Here is a 20,104-nt window from a genome sequence, read left to right on the forward strand (position 1 = left end):
CAAGGGAAACTACTCTGAGAAACCCTGCCCCAGCGCCACTTTGTCCACCACAAATCCCACTTGACCAGACCCGGGCTCGAACCCGGGCCGCCGCGATGGGAAGCCAGCGACTAACCACTTGAGCTTTGGCTCGATTTTCATATCAAGGCTCCACAGTGTCGTGTTAGCTCACTGTTAAGTCGTCGATCATCACAAAGTTTAAGTAAATCGTCGAAGAGGGGAGTTACCCGTCCAAACAAATGGTGAGCTCGGGTTCTCAGCCACCACTTAAATATTTTCACCTTTGGCTATCGCTGAATACAGTATATAATACTAAACGTTAAACAACTGGCCGCGCCATAGTTCAAGCGGTTAGTCGCTGGCTTCCCACCGCGACGGCCCATGTTCGATCCCGGGCCTGGTCAAGTGGGATTTGTGGTGGACAAAGTGGCGCTGGGGCAGGTTTCATCCGAGTACTTCGGTTTCCCCTGTCAATCTTCATTCCACGAATTGCTCCACAATCACCCTCACCTATCATCTGGGGCTGGTACAATAGGCCAGAAGTGGCCGCAGTACAAGAGACTTAGTCCCACCCCATTAGCATTAAAAAAAAGTTAAACAAACACTGTTGTGTTATAATCGCAGGTATTTATAGTCAGTATATAAATATTTATAATTGCGTTCATATTATATTATAATGCATGCTTTGTGGGTAAAGAGGGGATGAGAACGTAGCCTACAAATTTTTTTAAATTCCTTATGGTAAAAATGGATCCACTTAACGTCGTTTCACATATTGTCGTGGCTTACAAGAACGTAATCATGGCATCGAACGAGAATTTCCTCTATTTCGTTCTTTTCTCGAATAATTTTTGTTCTGAACTACAAGCGCCCCGATAAACAATATGCTACGCTCAAGGTGCACGCAGAAACGCACGTAGGTCTTATAATAGTGTCCTTCATTACTGTTCGATTATAATGGATACTAATATGTATTCACAAGTCTGAGTGGAATTTCCCAGTATCAGATTTCAGTTTTCTCCAATTGAGACATGCCGATTCATATTCTAAATGCTTCATTGCGAACGCGCCATAACTGAAACTCGGAAGGAAAGAGACAGTCGTGAAGAACCTGACATAGATGGGAGAATAATAATAATACAGATCTTGAAAAAATAAATTAAAAGACTTGGACTGGATGCAACCGGCTCAAGATACGATGCAGTGACGGAGGATTGCGAACACGGTAACGAACCTTCGAGTAGTAGCAAAACTTCGAGTGGAGGTGCAGCTCCACGTAATCTAGACCTGACGCTTCAAACGTTTTACCCATCGGGAAAGACCCCTCGGTACCAATTGCACAGGAAGGTAATTTGCTATATACGAGTACTTCCTACTTAAAATGTGAAATAACTTTCAAATAACGCTATATCCTTTTAAGATTTAAGTTATTCAAAAAACCCTATGAACCAAACAATTAATTCCACGATAAATATCTTCTTTGGAAAGTTGATAGCCGTTCAGATGTTTCCTACTTTTGCAGAACCCGAACGTGTATCTCACTGATTCACAAAAACCCATCGCTGAAGACTGTCCTAAGCTATTTCAATATGGTGCATACCTTGACACACTGTGGAGGCACGCTGTAACGTAGTTGGTTGAGGCACTATCCTACAAGCCTGAAGGTCGTGGGTACTTCCAGCCGCACTTTGGCCCTGGGGTCGATTCGGCCTCTAACAGAAATGAGTACCAGGAATCTTCCTGTGGAGTAAAGGGAGGCCGGCGCGTAAGGCTGACAACCTTACCACCATCTGTGAGCTAACTGTTTAGATAACGTGGGACCATCAATGCCTCACAAACCTATGGGCTTCCATGGCCTGTTCGAGGGATAGCTTTCCCATTTTTTACCTTTTACTTTCACACACTGTTTCTCCAAGATTATTTTTAATATTATTCTTCTTTCTATGCTTGAACCCAACAAGTTGACGATTACTGTTTTGTGGGTTTAATATTGTATGTATTTGTCATATCTCCACGCATTCTACGTGTCCGCCCACCGTCCTATGATTATGGTGAAAATAAAGATGAAGGGGCAGGCATGGACAAAATAAGTTCCTTACATTCTACTTCTGGAGTCGGGGATAGCGGCGGTCTACGGGCTGGACGACCTGGGTTCGATTCCCGGCAGTGGAAGATTTTTTTCTTCTCTATAGCGTCCAGACCGATTCTGCAGTCTACCCACCCTCCTATGCAAGGGATACTGGGAGCGATTTCCACGTGGTTAAAGCGGCCGCAGCGTGAACCTGACCACTCACCTGCATCTAGTGCCGAGGTCGAGAATGGTGGAGCTATACCTCCACTACCTTATATTTCTTCACGGCATAGTGCTTAATTAATTAAGCACAGGGATAACTTTACATTTACCTTCTGCTTCTCATCTTTAACCGTAAGAATTACCGGAAACACCTTTATGAATTGGATTCCCTTTTACCAAGAAAGATGTTTCTGACGAAACTATTTTTCTTTCTTTCGAAAGAAGATGCCAATAGATCATGGCAAAACGAAATCATTTGGCATGTAAGGCAGGGATGGCAACCCGGCTGAATCAGTCGTCCATTGTGTTTGGCTCTTGTGACTCATTTCCGCTGGAACTAATCCAAACAAATGAACGCGGCTTTCCTTTCGGAACACACCCGCAAACGTTGTGAATCGAATAACGTGTCCATCTTGCGGAATGGGTGGTCTAATCAAGATAACAATATGTTATGGGATGACACAGAGATGTACCGACATAATTACAAAGGCCGAATTCTGTAAGGAACCGAAAGGATGAGCCCTGGTTATTTCCGCTCCCTAAAAATTGCGCAACCACAGACCTAATTTTTATAACTATCTTTTTAACCAATCCTCTTCTAACGTTTTAGCAAATTGTAAGTTAAAATTTTACTTCTACCTGGACCCCACACAATTTGAAGGAGCATAAAGACAACGGAGATAAGCTATTGCATTCTTAGGAGCAGCATTTGAAGGGAACGAGCACTGACTTTTACGATTCGACAGCTTTACTCCAGTACCCACTGACAGAAAGCTTCGGAGCCAGTCTGAGGGCAGTGGCGACAGAGTAAAAACAAAATTCTTCCTTCCCTGGAATCGAACCAAGATAAATTAGCTCTTGGTCAGTTTTTTTAATTCGCTTAGTGGGGGGTGGAGTCCAACTGGATGCACTCGGCACGGCGGCCACTGACTGGCCTACTGTAGCCTGCCCCGAGCGATTATGATGATGAATTTGGTGGAATGGAGACTGGCAGGAGAAACCCAAGTACTCGGAGAAAACCCGCCCCAGCACGACTTTGTCCACCACAAATCCGATTTGACCAGACACGGGATCGAACCCGGGCCGCCGCGGTGGGAAGCCAACGACTAACCGCTTGAGCTATGGCGCGGACTTCTTGGTCAGTTACTTCGTCCTTTTACACAAGTTCGATTTCATTTAATCTGATTATCGAATGTCGCTGTATTCTGAACATTTCAGGTTCAAATCTCGGTCCCGGGAGACCGTTAATCCTGATGTTGAGTATTTTTGAATTTACTCAGTCCCTCCAGGCGAATTCGGGGAGACTAATTCGAATTAGGTCATGAATGCATCCGTCCACATACCATCGCATTCATTAATCATTAATCATATAACCATTTGAGGCTACAGTAAGCGGTACTGAAAGTGTTTTACCTAAAAAGAAAGGTAAAGTTGTCCCTGTGGTTAACTAATTAAGCACTACGCCATGAAGGCGCATTGGGGGAGTGGATCTATAGATCCACATTTTCTTGACCACGGCACTAGCTGGAGGTGAGTGGTCAGCTTCACGTCCCTGCTGCTCTACCCCCGGAGAAACAGCACCCAGTACCCATTGGATAGGAGGCTGGATGGGCCACATAGCCGGTCTGGACGAAGTGGAGAAGAGAAATTTCTTGACCTTCCCGGGACTCGAACTCCGACCCCTCGGTTTTCCAACCTGTAGCACAGTCGCTATACCGACTGCGCTATCTCGGCTCCCGTCTTAAATAAATGAAATGAAAAAATTATTGAAATTTCTCGGGCTATCAGATATATCAATATTGAGTTAAAACCAAAGTTTCATAGATCTCCACTGTCTCCATCATGAGGGTCCATGTGGTGAATGACCATATGCCGCTGATACAGACTGGTATATATAAATCACATATGATATTTCACCACATCGACCCTGATAATGAAGATAACCGAGATCTCTGAAAAGATGGGGTTTAACTCAACATTGATATGGCTGGTAGTCTGAAAAAATGGCAATGCGTTTATTCTCCTCGGAATCTTACAGGAATAAATTTAATTTCTTAGACTTTTGTCTGGATTCAGGGGAACAGATCTGTAAGTTCTTCAGCTACATAATACAAAACAGAAGGATTTGGGCACATAACATGTTCTTCTAACGAGGTTCGAACTCTCAATTAAAGTCCAGTGGTCAGGAACCGTAGGGGGCACAGTAGGACGCAGAACAAAATCCATTACCAGAGCTAAGTTAATTTCAATTGTCGATTTCTAGGCATTCACTTTGTTCATGTACGCCTTTGAACAGGTATTGAGGTCTGAAAATCATCAAAACAACTTCAAAACCCAGTTCAAGCATCATAGCAAACACACACCGTCTCCAGTACAGGAAAGTAAGTAAGTAAAGTACGTAAAGCTATCCCTGTACAGGCCGTGAAGGCCCATAGGGTTGTGAGACGTTGAGGGTCCCACATTATCTAGAGAATCGGCTCAAAGATGGCGGTAAGGTTGTCAGCCTTACGCGTCAGCCGCGCTTTACTCTCCAGGAAAATTATTTAATTCCTGGTACTCATTTCTGTTAGAGGCTGAGTGAACCCCAGAGCCATCGTGCGGCCGGAAGGATTAGGTCAATTGGAAAAATCCAATGACATCATCGGTATTTGAACCCGCGACCTTCCGGCATGGGCCAGTTAATTCTGTTTAGGGAAGAACAGCTGTTCTGAGAATTATACAAGTAAACTATGCGGACGAAATAAGAGGTTTTACTATTAAAACGGATAGAATGTGTAGTAACCGGGGCACGCGTAACGTAGTTGGTTAAGGCAATATGCTACTAGCCGGAAGGTCGCAGGTTCGATTCCTGATGAGACCGTTGGATTTTTCAATTGTCCTAATTCTTGCAGCCGCACTATGGTCCTGAGGTCTACTCAGCCTCTAACAGAAATGAGTACAAGGAATCTTCCTGAGGTTTAAAGGGCGACAGGAGCGTAAAGTTAACAATCTCACCGCCATCTGTGAGCCGACTGTCTAGAAAATTGTGGGAGCCTCGACGTCTCACAACCCTATGGGCCTCCACGGCCTGTTACAAGGATAGTTTTACACAGAAATATTGTTAAAGGATTTGATCAACGCCTTGCCAGGCAAGAGCTCTGTGAACATGGTCCAACACGCAACAATAGAGAAAGCTGTGTTTTTTGTAGATCCGACTGACGCGCCAGTAGACCGGCTGGATAGCGATCACGTGGTGATATTATTTTACTGTAGGTTCATGTCCGTTCCGCGGCTACACGGCTACATAAGAGTGACAGAAGTCGTTCTGGGCAGTTACGAGTCAGCCGTAAGCTGGTGGAGTGAGACCAGAAGAATTATTAGTTCCGAGGTTCCAGAGTGACTGAAGATGAAACAGTAAGAAGACTTCAAAGTGATTTGAAGAGTTAGTTTCTATGAGATCCGGTGCCAGGATACGATTGATGAAGAATGGCGTATCTACTGTGTGTGCAACGGTGAACCGGAAACTGTGTAAACCAGCGATAGAGCTGTATTTAAGTGTTATTAAGAAAACTTGTAATCAAGGTGGTAATAAATCCAATCATCCCAACTAGAACCCCTTATTTTCGTCACGTTTACCACCCTACACGTGACAATATCGGTACCGATCTCTGAACTCTGATATAACTGTCATATATACGTGGAAATTTGGCTGGGACTTCCCAGGTTTCTCTTTACGTTCCACGTTAAATGTCTTGCACCTAAATATATATCATGCCACCTTGCAATGCTCCTCCGAACATTTTATGTAAGGTGTAAATGATTTTAACATATATTCCTTATTGTAAAAAACAAAAGTAGGCTTATTAGACTATCTAGCTCTCAGTATATCCTCCCAAAAAAAGCCAAAATAGTGGAGTCAGAAAAGACAGCTGTTGCTAAGCAATGGCTCTGTAAATATTTTACTGCGGCAAGGAATAAACTTGGAACAATAGAAGGATTATTAGCCGCGGTATTTCATACGCGGTCCGTGTCATATCAAATACTCACAATAGGTAAAGTTGTCCGTATGCTTAATTAGTTAAGCACTATGCCATGCATACATAATTGGGCGTAGAGAAGAGAAGAGAATATGCAGCGAAAGGAAAATAGGCGACTAGTTTTTCCCAGAACTTCTTGTCAGTAAATGTTTGCTCCTTCCTAGTGCCAGCGTATGGTAGATTACTTGTATGAAATCTGTGAATAAAATTATAGCCTATAGATGCAAAATGTTTGGTTGCAGAATGTCATAAGGAATTACCACCTGAAGGCCAGCTAAGCAGGAGGGTGATATTAAAATGTATCATAGAGATATCGGTTAGAATGTGAACTAACTAAGAACAGTGTAGAATTTGATCAAAATGGTGTAGTTTATAATAACAAATGAATTTCTCGGTTCCATAAAATAAGGCAATTTCTTGAACAACAGCAGGAATTTAAACCGATCTCATTACACTTCGTACAATGGAAGTAGTTATTTAATGTAAACATTATATTACATGCCACGACTGGATTCAAATGGCACAGGATGGATCCAATGATATTTCTTTTTGTGAATAAGTTAATAAGCCTTCAGTTTCCATAAAGTTTTTTTTTCTCCATGGAGTGCTCAGGGAAGGTCCTGCAGGATGAGTGAGCATTCTGGTAACCGTTCAGAAAATTAGCTGTTACGTTACGTATCGCTACTTACACGTGTCATTTAATATTGTTTTACATCGGTGAAATTAAGGACGTTACCATGTTCCGGACGTGTAAGGCGAATGTGAAAAAGCAAGACACGAACACAAATTTAGTTGAGTATCGTTGTTTCTGCTAAAGTGGAAGACAACATTAAGTTTGATATTCTGGAACTGGAACTAAGTTGTGAAGATGGGAAGAGAATGAAATTGGCGTCATTATTAAATAAATCGAATCTTCATGACCCTGCTATCAGGAAGATATTGTACGCTGAGTCTTTCTTGAGAATAACCTAAAATTCAAACAATTTACAGACAGATTTCTTTCTCCGACTTCGAAGTGGCAGAGTTAGGACTAGCATTCCGTAACTTGGAAAGAACGCGAACACGCAGCCACGTGCACATTTATAACATAAAATTAGACGCGACCTTGACCTGTGTCAAACGGAAGTAACTGTGTTAGACGTCGATAAGTACAACCTCCAAGTATCGCAATTAGCCCAGGATCCGCGTTAGTGTCCGCCTGGCGTGATAACATCTCCACGCATGCGTCTGATATACGTGTATCCTGTTTGTGGCAGGTTCCGGCTCTGGCACCTTGCTTTACCGCTGCGGAGGATCTCTAATCAACAATCGTTACGTCATCACTGCTGCACACTGTGTTGTCAACCTCCCAGGGGACCTCCAACTGTAAGTGAGGGACAGACACAGAAGAGAACACGTAGAGATAAGTGACAGGTTTATTTAAAGAAGCTGTTTCAACTACATGGGTTACAAAGAATTTATCGAGGTGGTAAGGTAATCATGGATGGTGAGTAGCTAAGAAAATCGAAAGGAAGTGATCGTAGCCTACTTCAAAGTAGCTAGGAAATACTGAATAAGAACAGGAAAAAGTATAAACGATAACCTGGTCAAGTTTCGAAGCGAACTAGTCTGCAGTGTTACAGCAACCTAAGAGGAAATGGAGAAAATTATATCTTGAATAAAGGTAAAGTTGTCCTTGTGCCTAACTAATTAAGCACTACGTCATGAAGGCGTATGGTGTAGTGGATGTATAGATCCATATTTCCTTCACCTCGGCGAAGGCGAGTGGTCAGCTTTAAGCTTCGGCCGCTATACACTCAGGGAAATAGCCCCCGCTACCCGTTGGATAGGAGGCTCGGTGGACCTCAGAGCCGGTCTGAACGCCGTGGAGAAGAGAAAATTCTTAATCCTACTGGGACTCGAACTCCAACCACTCGGTCGTCCAGCCCGTAGACATTCGCTATACCATTTTATTATATTTCAGTATTCTGTTGCATTGAGGTATTATTCAATTATATGCACACCGTCAATAATGCAACAATGATATTTAAAATAAATACTATAAAATTCACCTAAAACATGTTCTTCACTAAAAGTGTAGTTTTTATACTTTAAAATGTTATTAAATGTTATAAAATATCATTAAGACACTACATGTATATCATTTGCACTAAAAGTGACTATTAAATTCTTTAGAATGTCTTCACTTTATAGCATATGTCCTTCTAATTTCCAACATGTTTCGGCCGCACATGTGCCATCATCAGGCAAACTTTTGATTGGTGAGGAGACCACAGTACTGTTCGTTTGTCTTTCGAGCTCTCCGGCACGTCGTCGTTTTGTTGTGTCACATCTCTAGAACTCCGTCATTGTATTCTTATTGCGGCAATCACAGTTTGTATGTTGCTTTCTCTTGTATGTTTGTCTCTAGTGCGGTCTTCTTGTATCCTACACAAAAGAAGACATACCGGACTTAGGTTCTCACAGTTGTGAATACGAGCAGTAGCGTCTTCCGGGCTGTAAACCCGTGTAGTTTCCAAAAAGCCCGGCATTTCAATTGCATCTTCAGGGTTTAAGTGTAAGCCACGCAATAAGCGATAAACCTAGTCAGCTGAGCTGGGCTTGCCGTCTGTTTCTTTTCCGTCCTGTCTGCACGGCGGCACAAGCCAGAAGACCACACTTCTCAAAAAGAAGACGAGTGTTCATAACACGCTATGAAAGCAATGCAAATCTGTACGCATTCCTGACCTCTACAATCGAAATTTTGCAACCCCGGTCACTGCAATGGCTGGTTAGGAAGCCGCGTTGGCACGCGAGTCTATCCGGTCGCAATGGCGGAGAGAGAAATTGTAGTCTTTAACGGCAATCGAACCTCTTTACCGACTAAGCTGAAATAACCCACACGTCTATTATTGCTGGCAGTCCATTAAATCGAGAATTTCGATATAGGAAAAATAACATAGCCATGAAGAAAGCAAGGAATTCGCATAAGAAGTTAGAAAACTGATAAGAACACGCCATTTTGGATTCTCAAACGGAAACGGCCGGATTATATTCAAATTGATGTTGGAGAAATAATATGATGGCATTTCGATTCAGTTAAATTGTTTCAGGCTCAGATCAAGTTTTCCGAAACAAATGAAACCAGTTAACAGCTGCATAACCCATTTCTCTATTATCCGATTTAGTATTATACCCATTATGCTTAAGTTCTTCAAGCAGCATTTTCACGCGATATCTCATTTCAGCTGTATCTCTCAGTGATTTCACGTGACATGTTCTAGAAAAAAAGTAGAAATTACGAAGTTCCTCATTATGTCATATTCTCAAAATACCGTGCTAGTTAACTTCTCTGACGTCAAGATATCTTCCTGAGCATAGTTACTCCAGCATGCTGTAAAATCTCTCGTCACACCGAGGTCATATCCCTACGCGTATGACACACTGCTCCAAATTAAATATGTGTAAAGGAGATTTCAAAATAACGGTCTTATGTAAGATTAAGTCGTGCAGTTTGATAGGTAACACACTACACAGCCCCACGTCCCATGAGACCGCACACTTAGCATTCGCTACCGTGAGAACTTTCAGTAATTTTTTAGTTTCTTGGTGGGGTTAGGTGAGACTGAGTCCATTTGGTATGTCGGCCACTAATTGACCTATTGTACCAGCCCCGGATGATAGATAATGATGATGATGATGAATGTGGAGCAGTCGGCCGAATGAGAACTCGCAGGAGGATCCGATGTACTTGGAGAAAACCTGCCCCAGTGCCTTTTTGTCCAACACAAATCCCAGATGACCTGTGCTCGAAATCGAGCCGCCACGGTGGGAAGCCGGCGACTAACCGCCTGAGCTATGGCATGGCCCTACAAGAGCATTTTATAAATCGTAAATTCTGAAATGTCCAATTTGACAACTTTGACAAAATCAAGGAGGCCACATCCTACAGCCAAGAAGATGTTGACGAGGGTGACCAAGAAATGAAAAAAAGACGTGTCTGTGTGTTTCGCCACAGGGCCTCGGTTCGTCTGGGAGAGCTGGACGAGAGGACCGATCCCGACTGCGATAGGTCCGAATGCGCTGACGCAGTCCAAGACTTCAGTCCAACTGTTGTAAAAGTGCATAAGGGCTACGATAATCCCAAATTCAGAAATGACTTGGCCCTTATTCGTCTTGATAGACCAGTTGACATCACAGGTGAGTAACTGTTATAAGAAGTCAATTTCTTTCGATTAATAAGTTTAAAGTAGACCAGTCTGAAATTATCATTCGTGATTACTAACAAATTGAAGATTAGAATAAAAACAAAAAATAGTATTGAACTGAAACTAATACAATCTAAATTTTCAAGCCTATTCAGTTCACAATATTTGTAATTTTATATCGCCATGACTCGGTCGTCAGGCTCTCTTTGTGATAACGAATTTATCTACATGAAAGTGAGCTGTAACATTTAAAGTAATAAGGTAAAGGTAAAGCTATTCCTGTAAGAGGCCATGAAGGCCCATAAGGCTGTGAGACGTTGATGCTCCCATATTTTCTAGACAAGCGGCCCACAGATGGCGGTGAGATCAGCCTTACGACCCGGCCGTCCTTTACCCCCAGAAAGATTCCTGGTATTCATTTCTGTTATAGGCTGAGTCGAACCCAGGGTCATAATGTGGCTGGAAGGATTGTGTCAATTAAAAAAACAGTAACCTCATCGGGAATATAGCTTGTAGCATAGAGCATCAATCAACTACGCTATCACTTGCCCCCAGTTTAAAGTAGTAGAGAAATGAATGACATACTCCAAACATGAGTTATATTTCAGATGTATTTACGACAAAATTGGATTTTACAGAATAATTTATGTAGAATGGCCCTTCTTATTGATGTCTTAGTGGAATACAATGACAAACCTGAAGGCTAAAGGAAATGTGCCCATTCGAGGAAGAAGTACTGTGGTTGTGCTCAGTCACTCCAGGAAAATTCCGAGAGAGTACCTAGATTAGACCACGACCGCTTCCTTGCAAATCCTTTTCGATTCATCACTCATCTGTCATCTTACCATTCGACAATATACAGCATGTCCCAGGAGGAAAGATCAGTATTCTGGGAGGGCATAGTATCGGCCATTCTAAACAAAAGTGTATATGTACGGTTTCCGAGATAGAGCTATTTCACCCTACGGTTCCAAAACTGATTTTACGTATGGTTTCTAATACCGGTATTCATTGTTCGAGTGACAAAGTTGGTACAGTTTACATAGTATAACACATTTTCGAAAATTCCACATTCAGCATCAACATACTTTGTAACTCGTGTAAGGACATGGCGTGTTGCTCATCTGTACAGTGTACGGTGTACTGTACAGTGAAACAGCTCTATCTCGGTGCAACTCGTGTGAGGACATGGCGTGTTGCTCGTCTGTACAGTGCACAGTGTACTGTACAGTGAAATAGTTCTATCTCAGAAACTGTTCGGAATAGGACAGAAGTACATGCACATTTTTATGCTTAGAATGATCGATACTATGACCTCCCAGAATATTTATATTTTCTCCTTGGACACTCTGTATAGTCTAGCTGCTCAAAAGTCGTAATATAAGTAAACCAGTCCCTGAAACAAAGAATAAATTTCAAATATTTGAGATAATTGTAATGTCACCTTTTGGATGGGGCAATTTAAAATTATAAAAGCAGTTACAGATCGTACGATTATGAAATAAATATAAAGCGATACAATCAGAGAATGCATGCTCATAAAATAACTGTAATATATTTCTTTGTTGCGTTTAGCCTACGTCAGCCCGATATGCCTGCCGTTCGGAAACCTCAGGAACAAGACGTACATCGGTCTGAAGTCCCTGGTTGCAGGATGGGGAGCCACAGACTTGGGTAACAGTACTTCTAAAATTTATCATGCAAATTTCGACGGCAATAAAACAAGAAATAAGCCATACGCTGAACTAACGGATCTAATGAACAACACAATATTACGACAATAGTTCTCATTAATAAAACGAGAAAATGGAAGAAATTTTGTTTTCACAGGCATACATTTTATGTTGAACTCCTTATTCAACTTCTCTGTCGACTTTCTAACTTTTTTCACACATTTACTATACACAATCTACAGAGTCTGCTATAAGTGTACATGTATATGTTCAATAAATACAGGCTCGTGAATGAGTTATGCGTAGTGGCGAAACTCATACATACTTATTTGATCGCTTAGGCGTCATTTTAATTCTTGTATTGGGATTTTACTCAGGTCTGTCTGGTAGAGTTAGGGCGGTGTACATTTTCATTCTATGTGTAGTTTCGCTAACTTGAATCCTTCTTACTATTCGTATTTTAAATGAAGCCACCAGTTGCACGTCGCAGCACACACCTAGTTACAAAGCAAGGCAGTTATCTCTCTTTTCACGGAATCAGAACTGAATGTCTTTGACGTCAGAGTTGCAGTTCTCACAGCAGTTCCTATGAACAGAACGGTCTTCTGGTTTGAAAATTTCAAAACTGCATGGCATTATACCCCCAAAAAACCGTTATCTTCGGGATATTTTCTTCTAGTGGGGAAAAAAATGTATTTCAGAACAGAGCACGTGGATTTGAGAGAGATGGATTGGAAGGAAACAGGAGAAAGTAGACAAAGGGTTGCACTGCTTTGAGCAGTCTCATAACTGTAGTACTATTTGGACAGGATTGTTTTCAGAAAGCGCGTGAAGTAGTTAAAATGACGTGGATGTATTTACGTAGCGATAACTCATTTCCGACTAATTACAAAATATTTTTATTTTATTTTTAGCTTTATATTTATTATTATAATTATTTTACTTATCATCATTATAATCGGGGGCACGCGGTAGTGTAGTTGGTTGAGGCACTATGCTACAAGCCGGAAGGTCGTGGGTTCAAGTCCCGATGAGATCAGTGAATTTTTTCAATTGACTTAATCCTTCCAACCGCACTATGGCCCTGGGGTCGACTCGGCCTCTAACAGAAACGAGTATCAGGAATATTCTTGGGGGTAAAGGGCGGCCGGCGCGTATGGCTGACAACCTTTCCGCCATCTATGAGCCGACTGTCTAGATAATGTGGGAACCTCAACATCTCACAACCCTATGTTACAGAGATACATATTTTTACATCATTATAATCATTATTCTACAGTTTGATTCTGCCATTTTCTTCTCTTCCCTTTTCCCCAATGGCTATTGCTAATCACAGTATTTCATGTTGTTCACATATTTCTTATATGTTTCTATTACAGCATTTCGGCCATTCCGTATTTCACAACTGAGCTGTAGACCGGACATATTCAATGTAAAGTCTGGAACTCCAGTTCACCAAAATAACTGACTCTGCAGCTACATACATTACATCATAATGTACCTTTGACTAAGCCTTTTACTGTTCTGTACAACCCTCTAACCCGAAACCGTAAAAAAAAAATGTAAAATCCTTCTTCTTCTAAACATTAAACACTACTCTCATAAGTCAGTTTAGGTTCGTCTTCTAGGAATTCACGCCACGTAATGCGGTAGAAGTTCACAGACATTTCGGTGGGACAGACTGCCTCAAAGTTCAGGGTCCAAAAGTCTGCCGAGCAAGCAAAAAGCAAGAAGCAAGCAGCAAGCAGCAAGCAGAACCTTTCTCAAAAAATATACTACCACACTCAATAAGTTCGTGGAACGGCCGCAAAGTGCCGTTGCAGTGCACTACAGCGGATAAGTTGAGGCACGATATGATGCCCTGTTAGGTCATCTCTCGTCACAGCAAGAGGCAGTTGTGTGCAAACAGTGTAAGCAGAACTACGGCCTCTATTGTGTACTGCAGTTAAATACGAGTGGCGGAAATCGAAAATATGGCAGTTTGAACAACGGACAAACATCAAGTTCTGCCAGAAACTAGGCAAATCCCCTAGCGAAACGTTTGGCGTAGGAAGAATTGGTTGTTGCTACACGACAACGCCCCTGCACATCGCTCTGTTCTTGTCCAAGAGGAACTGGCAAGGCAACAGGTCACCATTTAGCCACAGCCTCCGTACTCACCTGATCTCGCACCGTGCATTTCTTTCTCTTTCACCGCGAGAAAGCAAAGCTACGTGGTAGTAGATTTCAGGCGTCCGAGGTGGTGGTCATTGCCACAAGAGACGCCGTACGGGAATTTCTCGCAAATATATTTCAGCAATGTATTCGGCAGCTATATCAACCTTGGCAGACTTGCATAGCGGCCAACGGAAACTATTTTGAGTGTCGATGTGGATCTGTGTAAGTGTATGTGAATTGCAATGATGCAATAAAACCACATTCCACGAACTTAATGGCTCTACCACGTGTCGTGTCTATATTTTCTTCTTCTTGATGTTGCTTTTATGTTGTGCTGACGGCCAAATTTACACGAGTATCGAACACACAACAGAATGCAAACCATAACGATGACCCATAAATGTCGATGAACTTTTACCAGAGTATATGGCGTCAAACCCCACAAGATAGTTATAGCTGCGAGAACCTCAAATCCAAATTAGTGCTTCTTGTATAAAATAATCAGGCAATGAAAAAGTAAAAATTGTGTGAAGACACAAAACACGCAGGCATAACTTTGTCTTTAACTGTTTCTGGTTGACAATGGCGATTAGGCGATTAAGACTTAGCATAACTTTTCTAGCCGTCTGAAGACTATGATGATGATGATTATTATTATGATTATATAAGAATAACAACAACAAGGGAAGAGCCACAAAATTATTCTTTATCTCAGGAGCCACCAGTTCCAACCCCGTCTTGCAGTGGGTGGCAGTGACCATTGTGCCATCCGCCGGCTGCTCCAAGACGTTCGCCGAACGGACGGGCACCCAATTGGGACCGGGCCAGATATGTGCAGGGGGCCAGAAAGGACGCGACTCTTGTGAGGGAGACAGCGGAGGGCCCCTAATGCGAGCGGAAGATGAGTTCCAGCGGTACTTCCTGTTGGGGGTGGTTTCCTTTGGGGCCCGGCGCTGTGGCTCGGAGAATCTTCCCGGTGTCTACACAGAAACACCAACCTATCTGGACTGGATACTGGATAGCATAGAGCCATAGCGTTACCAGCAGCTCAAAGAATGAAAATCCTGCTAGGAGGGTGAAACACTGGAGCCCTGAGTTGGTATCACTCGAGGACAGTCTGGGGTTTATTCTCATGCATTATGTATCCCAGATTGTGTAGGTACACGCCTTCTTATGGGCTCATCCCCATCAAAGGTGTCTTACCATACTTTTAAGTGACTTTCAGAATTAATTCTGATTTGCAGCAAACCATACGACCTTTCACATAACAGTATAATTGGTAGTAGTACTAGCGCTTTCATGCAGCAAATAGACCCAGAGTAACACCGACAGAGAATAACATTTTCTCAGTACTCAAAGGGTTGAGAAGTTTCTATGTTCTGAACCCAGCACGCGTCAAATAGTCGAAGATCCTTATAGGTCAACATTTTGAAATACGTTCTACATAATTTTGCCCTCTCAAGACAAATTTCTGCTTGGTTATTGCTATCCCGCAGGACTTGCCTGATTTTGATGAAATCATTTATCGTTAACCTTCTCCAAAATTTAAACTGGAGAAAACTGCATAGTGAGGAGGTTCATAGCTTATACTCTTCGCCAATTATAATTAGAATAATGAAGTCAAGGAGGATGAGATGGGCAGTGCATGTAAAACCCATAGGAGAGAAGACGACTGCATATAGGATATTGGTGGGAAAGCAAGACGGAAAGAGAAGACTAAGAAGACCTAGACGTAGGTGGGAGGATAATATTATCATAGAGAGATAGGATGGGGTCGTATGGACTGGATTGATCTGGCTCGGGATAGAGACTAGTGGAGGGCTCTTGTGAACATGATAATGAGCCTTCGGGTTCCACAAAGTGTTGGAAAATTGCGCAGCAGGTGGCTTATCAAGAAGGACTCAGCTCCATGGAATGAGTTAGTTAGATCTGAATTATATTTTTCAACATATCGACGTGTAGGACTCGATACCCCAGTCTGTATAGCAGAATGATACTGTGTCATGTAATAGTGACTAGAGAAGCGGGCTTGGATTGGCGAATCGGTTTACTGGATATTCACAAGTCTTAACTATAATTGGTGTTTACACTCTCAAGATTACTGTAACTGTAACATATAAATAAAGTCTTCTATTTTTTACCAACGTTCCCGTCAATAATAAAACTTTAAAAAGAAATTAGGAATATGTTGTTCACTAAAAATGCATTTTAATACTATGACAGTTAAAATCAATAAAATGCCTGTAGGCCTTTAGGTAGTACATAAATTTACATAAATTGGAAACCGGGATCGTGGGTTCCAATCCCACTCAGGACGTGGATGTTTAGTTTGTGTGTGTGCGTTTTTCTGTGTTTGTGTACAGGTAGAGGCCTTGCGACGAGCTGATCACCCGCCCAAGGGGTCCTACCGACTGTGTAAGATCTAGAAAAACCGAAGTGAACGGAGAAGTTCATGGAGGTAGGCCTAGGCCCACTGGGGCTGTAGTGCCAAGGAAAAAAAAGAGTGACTGAACACGCCTTTGGAACTACATGCTAGGCGACTTCTTTTTTCCTGAAATTATATTTCGGAGTAGGAGAAAGCAGAGTTTCCAGCCGGGTTGTGGAATTCCCAGGCAAATGAAGTGTATCGATTGTATGGATACTACGTTGGATGTTGCCAACCGTGCTAGTTAATTTCAAAATATAAGACTTTTGGAAAGATAGATTTGCTACCGTCATCAGTAGGGCCCGGATTTCTATGACATGACATATTTTTTTCCTAGGGTTTATTCCTATTTTTAAATGTAATTATGCAAGTTTCCAGTCATTCTTATTGAAATTATGTCGTTTTTATTGTGCATATAAATGCATATTTTAGAGTTTTTTTGGTTTTACAGCATATTTTGGCATAATTTTGAAATAAGGTCATATTTTTGTCATTTTAGAAACAATTCTTTGATATAATGTAAAATTTCGGTTCCATAATGTTTAGTATTACAAAATAAATTCCAGGCTGGACTGTTGCTTCAATGTGGAATAGAGTTCAAGTACATGAAGTTCGTATTAAAAACCATATTTTTGACTGGACTGTACTTGCAGTTACAAAGGCGAAAATTTGTGAAATGTAGCATTTATGACCTGGCAAGCCGGCTTTTCCCAGTCGAGGCGGGAGGGAGGCAAGTGTAACGGGTATTTTCCTATTGTACTCCGTCTTACTATAAGGTATATACATCCCATTCTTTCTTGGAGGGCTTAGAAGTATTCTATTTATATATGTGGAGGGCGTTATAAGACTTCAGTTTGACCTTACAATGCCTAAAGTGAGTACATGTAGTTCAAGGAGCGCAAGGTTGCGTAGTTTTGTACAGGAGTTTGGTGATAAAGTGTTTAGTACCGATGGCAAGATATTTTATTGTAAGTTGTGTGGCGTGAAAGTTACGGCAGAAAAGCGATTTACTGTGCAGCAGCATTGTAAAACTTTTAAACATGGTAAATGTTTAAGCAGATTATCTACAAAGGATAGCAGACAAAGTTTGTTGTTTAAAAACAGTTCCACTACTTCTTCTTCTTCTTCTTCTTCTTCTTCTGCTTCACCTTCTTCAATGAACAATGGGTCGGAATTTTCGAAGGATTTGTGTCAGTGGATGGTATCTTCGAATATTCCATTAGAGAAATTGCATAATCAGCACTTCAGACAATTTTTGGAGACATACACTAGTCATCCTATCCCAAGTGAATCGACGTTAAGAAAGAATTATCTCTCTACATGTTATGAAGATATGTTAAATAAGATTCGAACATCTGTTGCTGACAACAAGATATGGGTTTCCTTGGACGAGACTTCTGACGTAGATGGGCGGTATATTGCGAATGTTATAGTTGGGACCCTGAAACAAGATCAACCTGGAGAGAGATTTCTTCTTGACTGTGAAGTTCTCGAAAGAGCAAATCATTCGACTATAGCTGTCCTGTTTGATAATTCCATGAAGTTGTTGTGGCCAAATGGAATACAGCGAAATAATGTCCTTCTCCTAGTAACAGATGCCGCTCCATACATGAAGAAGGCTGCCAAAGGACTTCGAATCCTCTACCCGAAAATGGTCCATATTACTTGCCTCGCTCATGCATTGCATAGAGTGGCTGAAGAAGTTCGAGGACATTTTCCTGATGTAGATAGGCTAGTTTCAAACGGAAAGAAAATATTCATCAAGGCCCCTCTTCGAGTGCAGAAATTTAAACAAGAAGCTCCTCTACTGCCACTTCCTCCACAGCCTGTCGTCACACGGTGGGGTACATGGTTGGATGCTGTGGCATATTATTGTGAAAATTACACAGCCATTGAGAAAATGTTTAATGGCTTTGACAGCAGTGAGTCAACATCAATTAAAGCTGTCAAGGACTTATTCTCTACCACTCTAGCACAAAATCTAGCATACATAAAGTCAAACTTCTGTTCAATTTCAGGTGCAATAACTCGCCTGGAATTTGTAGGGACTGAACTCTGTGACGCGTTGGACACTGTAAAGAGCATTGAGAATGAACTAAACCGAACTCGTGGTGAAATAAGTGACAGGATTAAAACCAAAATAGAAAGTGTTCTTCATCGGAATGCTGGTTATTCAACATTATGCAAGATTGCAGATATACTTTCCGGTAAACTAGCAACATTCGAAGATGATACAGAACTGTCACCAAACGACTTGACATTCTTCAAATATGCTCCTGTCACATCATGTGATGTGGAACGAAGTTTTTCCAAATACAAAACTATCCTTAGTGATAATCGGCGATCTTTCAAATTTGAAAATTTGAAAATGCATGTAGTTATAAATTGCAATTGTAACAGTGAAAATTGAGACGTGAATAACTCAGTGAAAATTGAGACGTGAATTGCTTGTGTTCTTTTAAATGGTGTTTTTAGACAACAGAGTTAAGTTAGTGTTCATACCATGTGCACCAGTGTTTGTCTAAAATATGAACGCAAATATCAGTATTAAAAAGAAAGCAATGAATGGTTTAATCCAGTACGAAATGTCGAAATTCCATCAGTTTTCTTTCCTTCAGAGACATAATAGGGCTAATTTGGTAAGAAGGACCTACTATCATAAATTCATCATCTTTATTCTTAATTTTATTCTTATCTTTAATTAAAATTGTGAAATTTTATGTCCCATTTAATATTTAAGGTCATATTTTACACTTTTTAGGTCATAAGTGCATGCATATATTTATAGTTTTTAGGTCATAAAAATCCGGGCCCTAGTCATCAGTTATAAGAGGGGGAAAGGAAGCTTCTCAGCTGGACCGAGTCACTATGCTCCTGGCCCCTTCTAACGGGCCCAACTAAGTAGTAATCTTTACCCCCTCTTACACCTGATCATGAAACTAATTTTATTTTAAATATAACAAACACTATGTACAACGTCAAAATTATTATTTATGTAATAGACCTCCGTCACAAGCCGTTAGAGGATTAGAAGATATATCAAACTGTAAATCGTATTTTGGAGGTATATGGTTCGATTCTAGGTCAGAGAAAGTTTATCAATTGCATTTATTTGTACTCAGACTGTTCCAGACATCGGTAAACAATCTGCCAGTCCTCTTATACTCATCTCTCTCCATACTGAACAACCCTTGTAGCTGATTCATCATCAGTAAATAACATCAGTTTTTACAAGAAGGTACAGTTCATATCGATGGTCGTATTCATTTTGGACGGTACACATTTTCAAAAGGCGTTCTTTACGACTTTGCTTATCTCAATGGCCTTGATTTTGTCACAGTTAATCATATTAG

At 41.3% G+C, this 20,104-nt stretch overlaps 1 protein-coding gene across 1 annotated transcript in view; it reads left to right on the forward strand.

Moving 5' to 3' along the window:
- Positions 1–16,061, forward strand: part of LOC111870321 (serine proteinase stubble) — a 46,582-nt gene extending 30,521 nt beyond the window's left edge. The window contains exons 4-7 of the mRNA XM_023862501.2: positions 7,566–7,674; positions 10,307–10,488; positions 12,072–12,170; positions 15,042–16,061. Coding sequence (XP_023718269.2) covers positions 7,566–7,674; positions 10,307–10,488; positions 12,072–12,170; positions 15,042–15,361 — 710 coding nt within the window. The 3' untranslated portion in view covers positions 15,362–16,061. The remainder of the gene's footprint in view (positions 1–7,565; positions 7,675–10,306; positions 10,489–12,071; positions 12,171–15,041) is intronic.
- The last annotated feature ends 4,043 nt before the right edge of the window (positions 16,062–20,104 follow it).

This window comes from Cryptotermes secundus, unplaced genomic scaffold (assembly GCF_002891405.2).
Source record: "Cryptotermes secundus unplaced genomic scaffold, Csec_1.0 scaffold391, whole genome shotgun sequence".
Lineage (NCBI taxonomy): Eukaryota > Metazoa > Arthropoda > Insecta > Blattodea > Kalotermitidae > Cryptotermes > Cryptotermes secundus.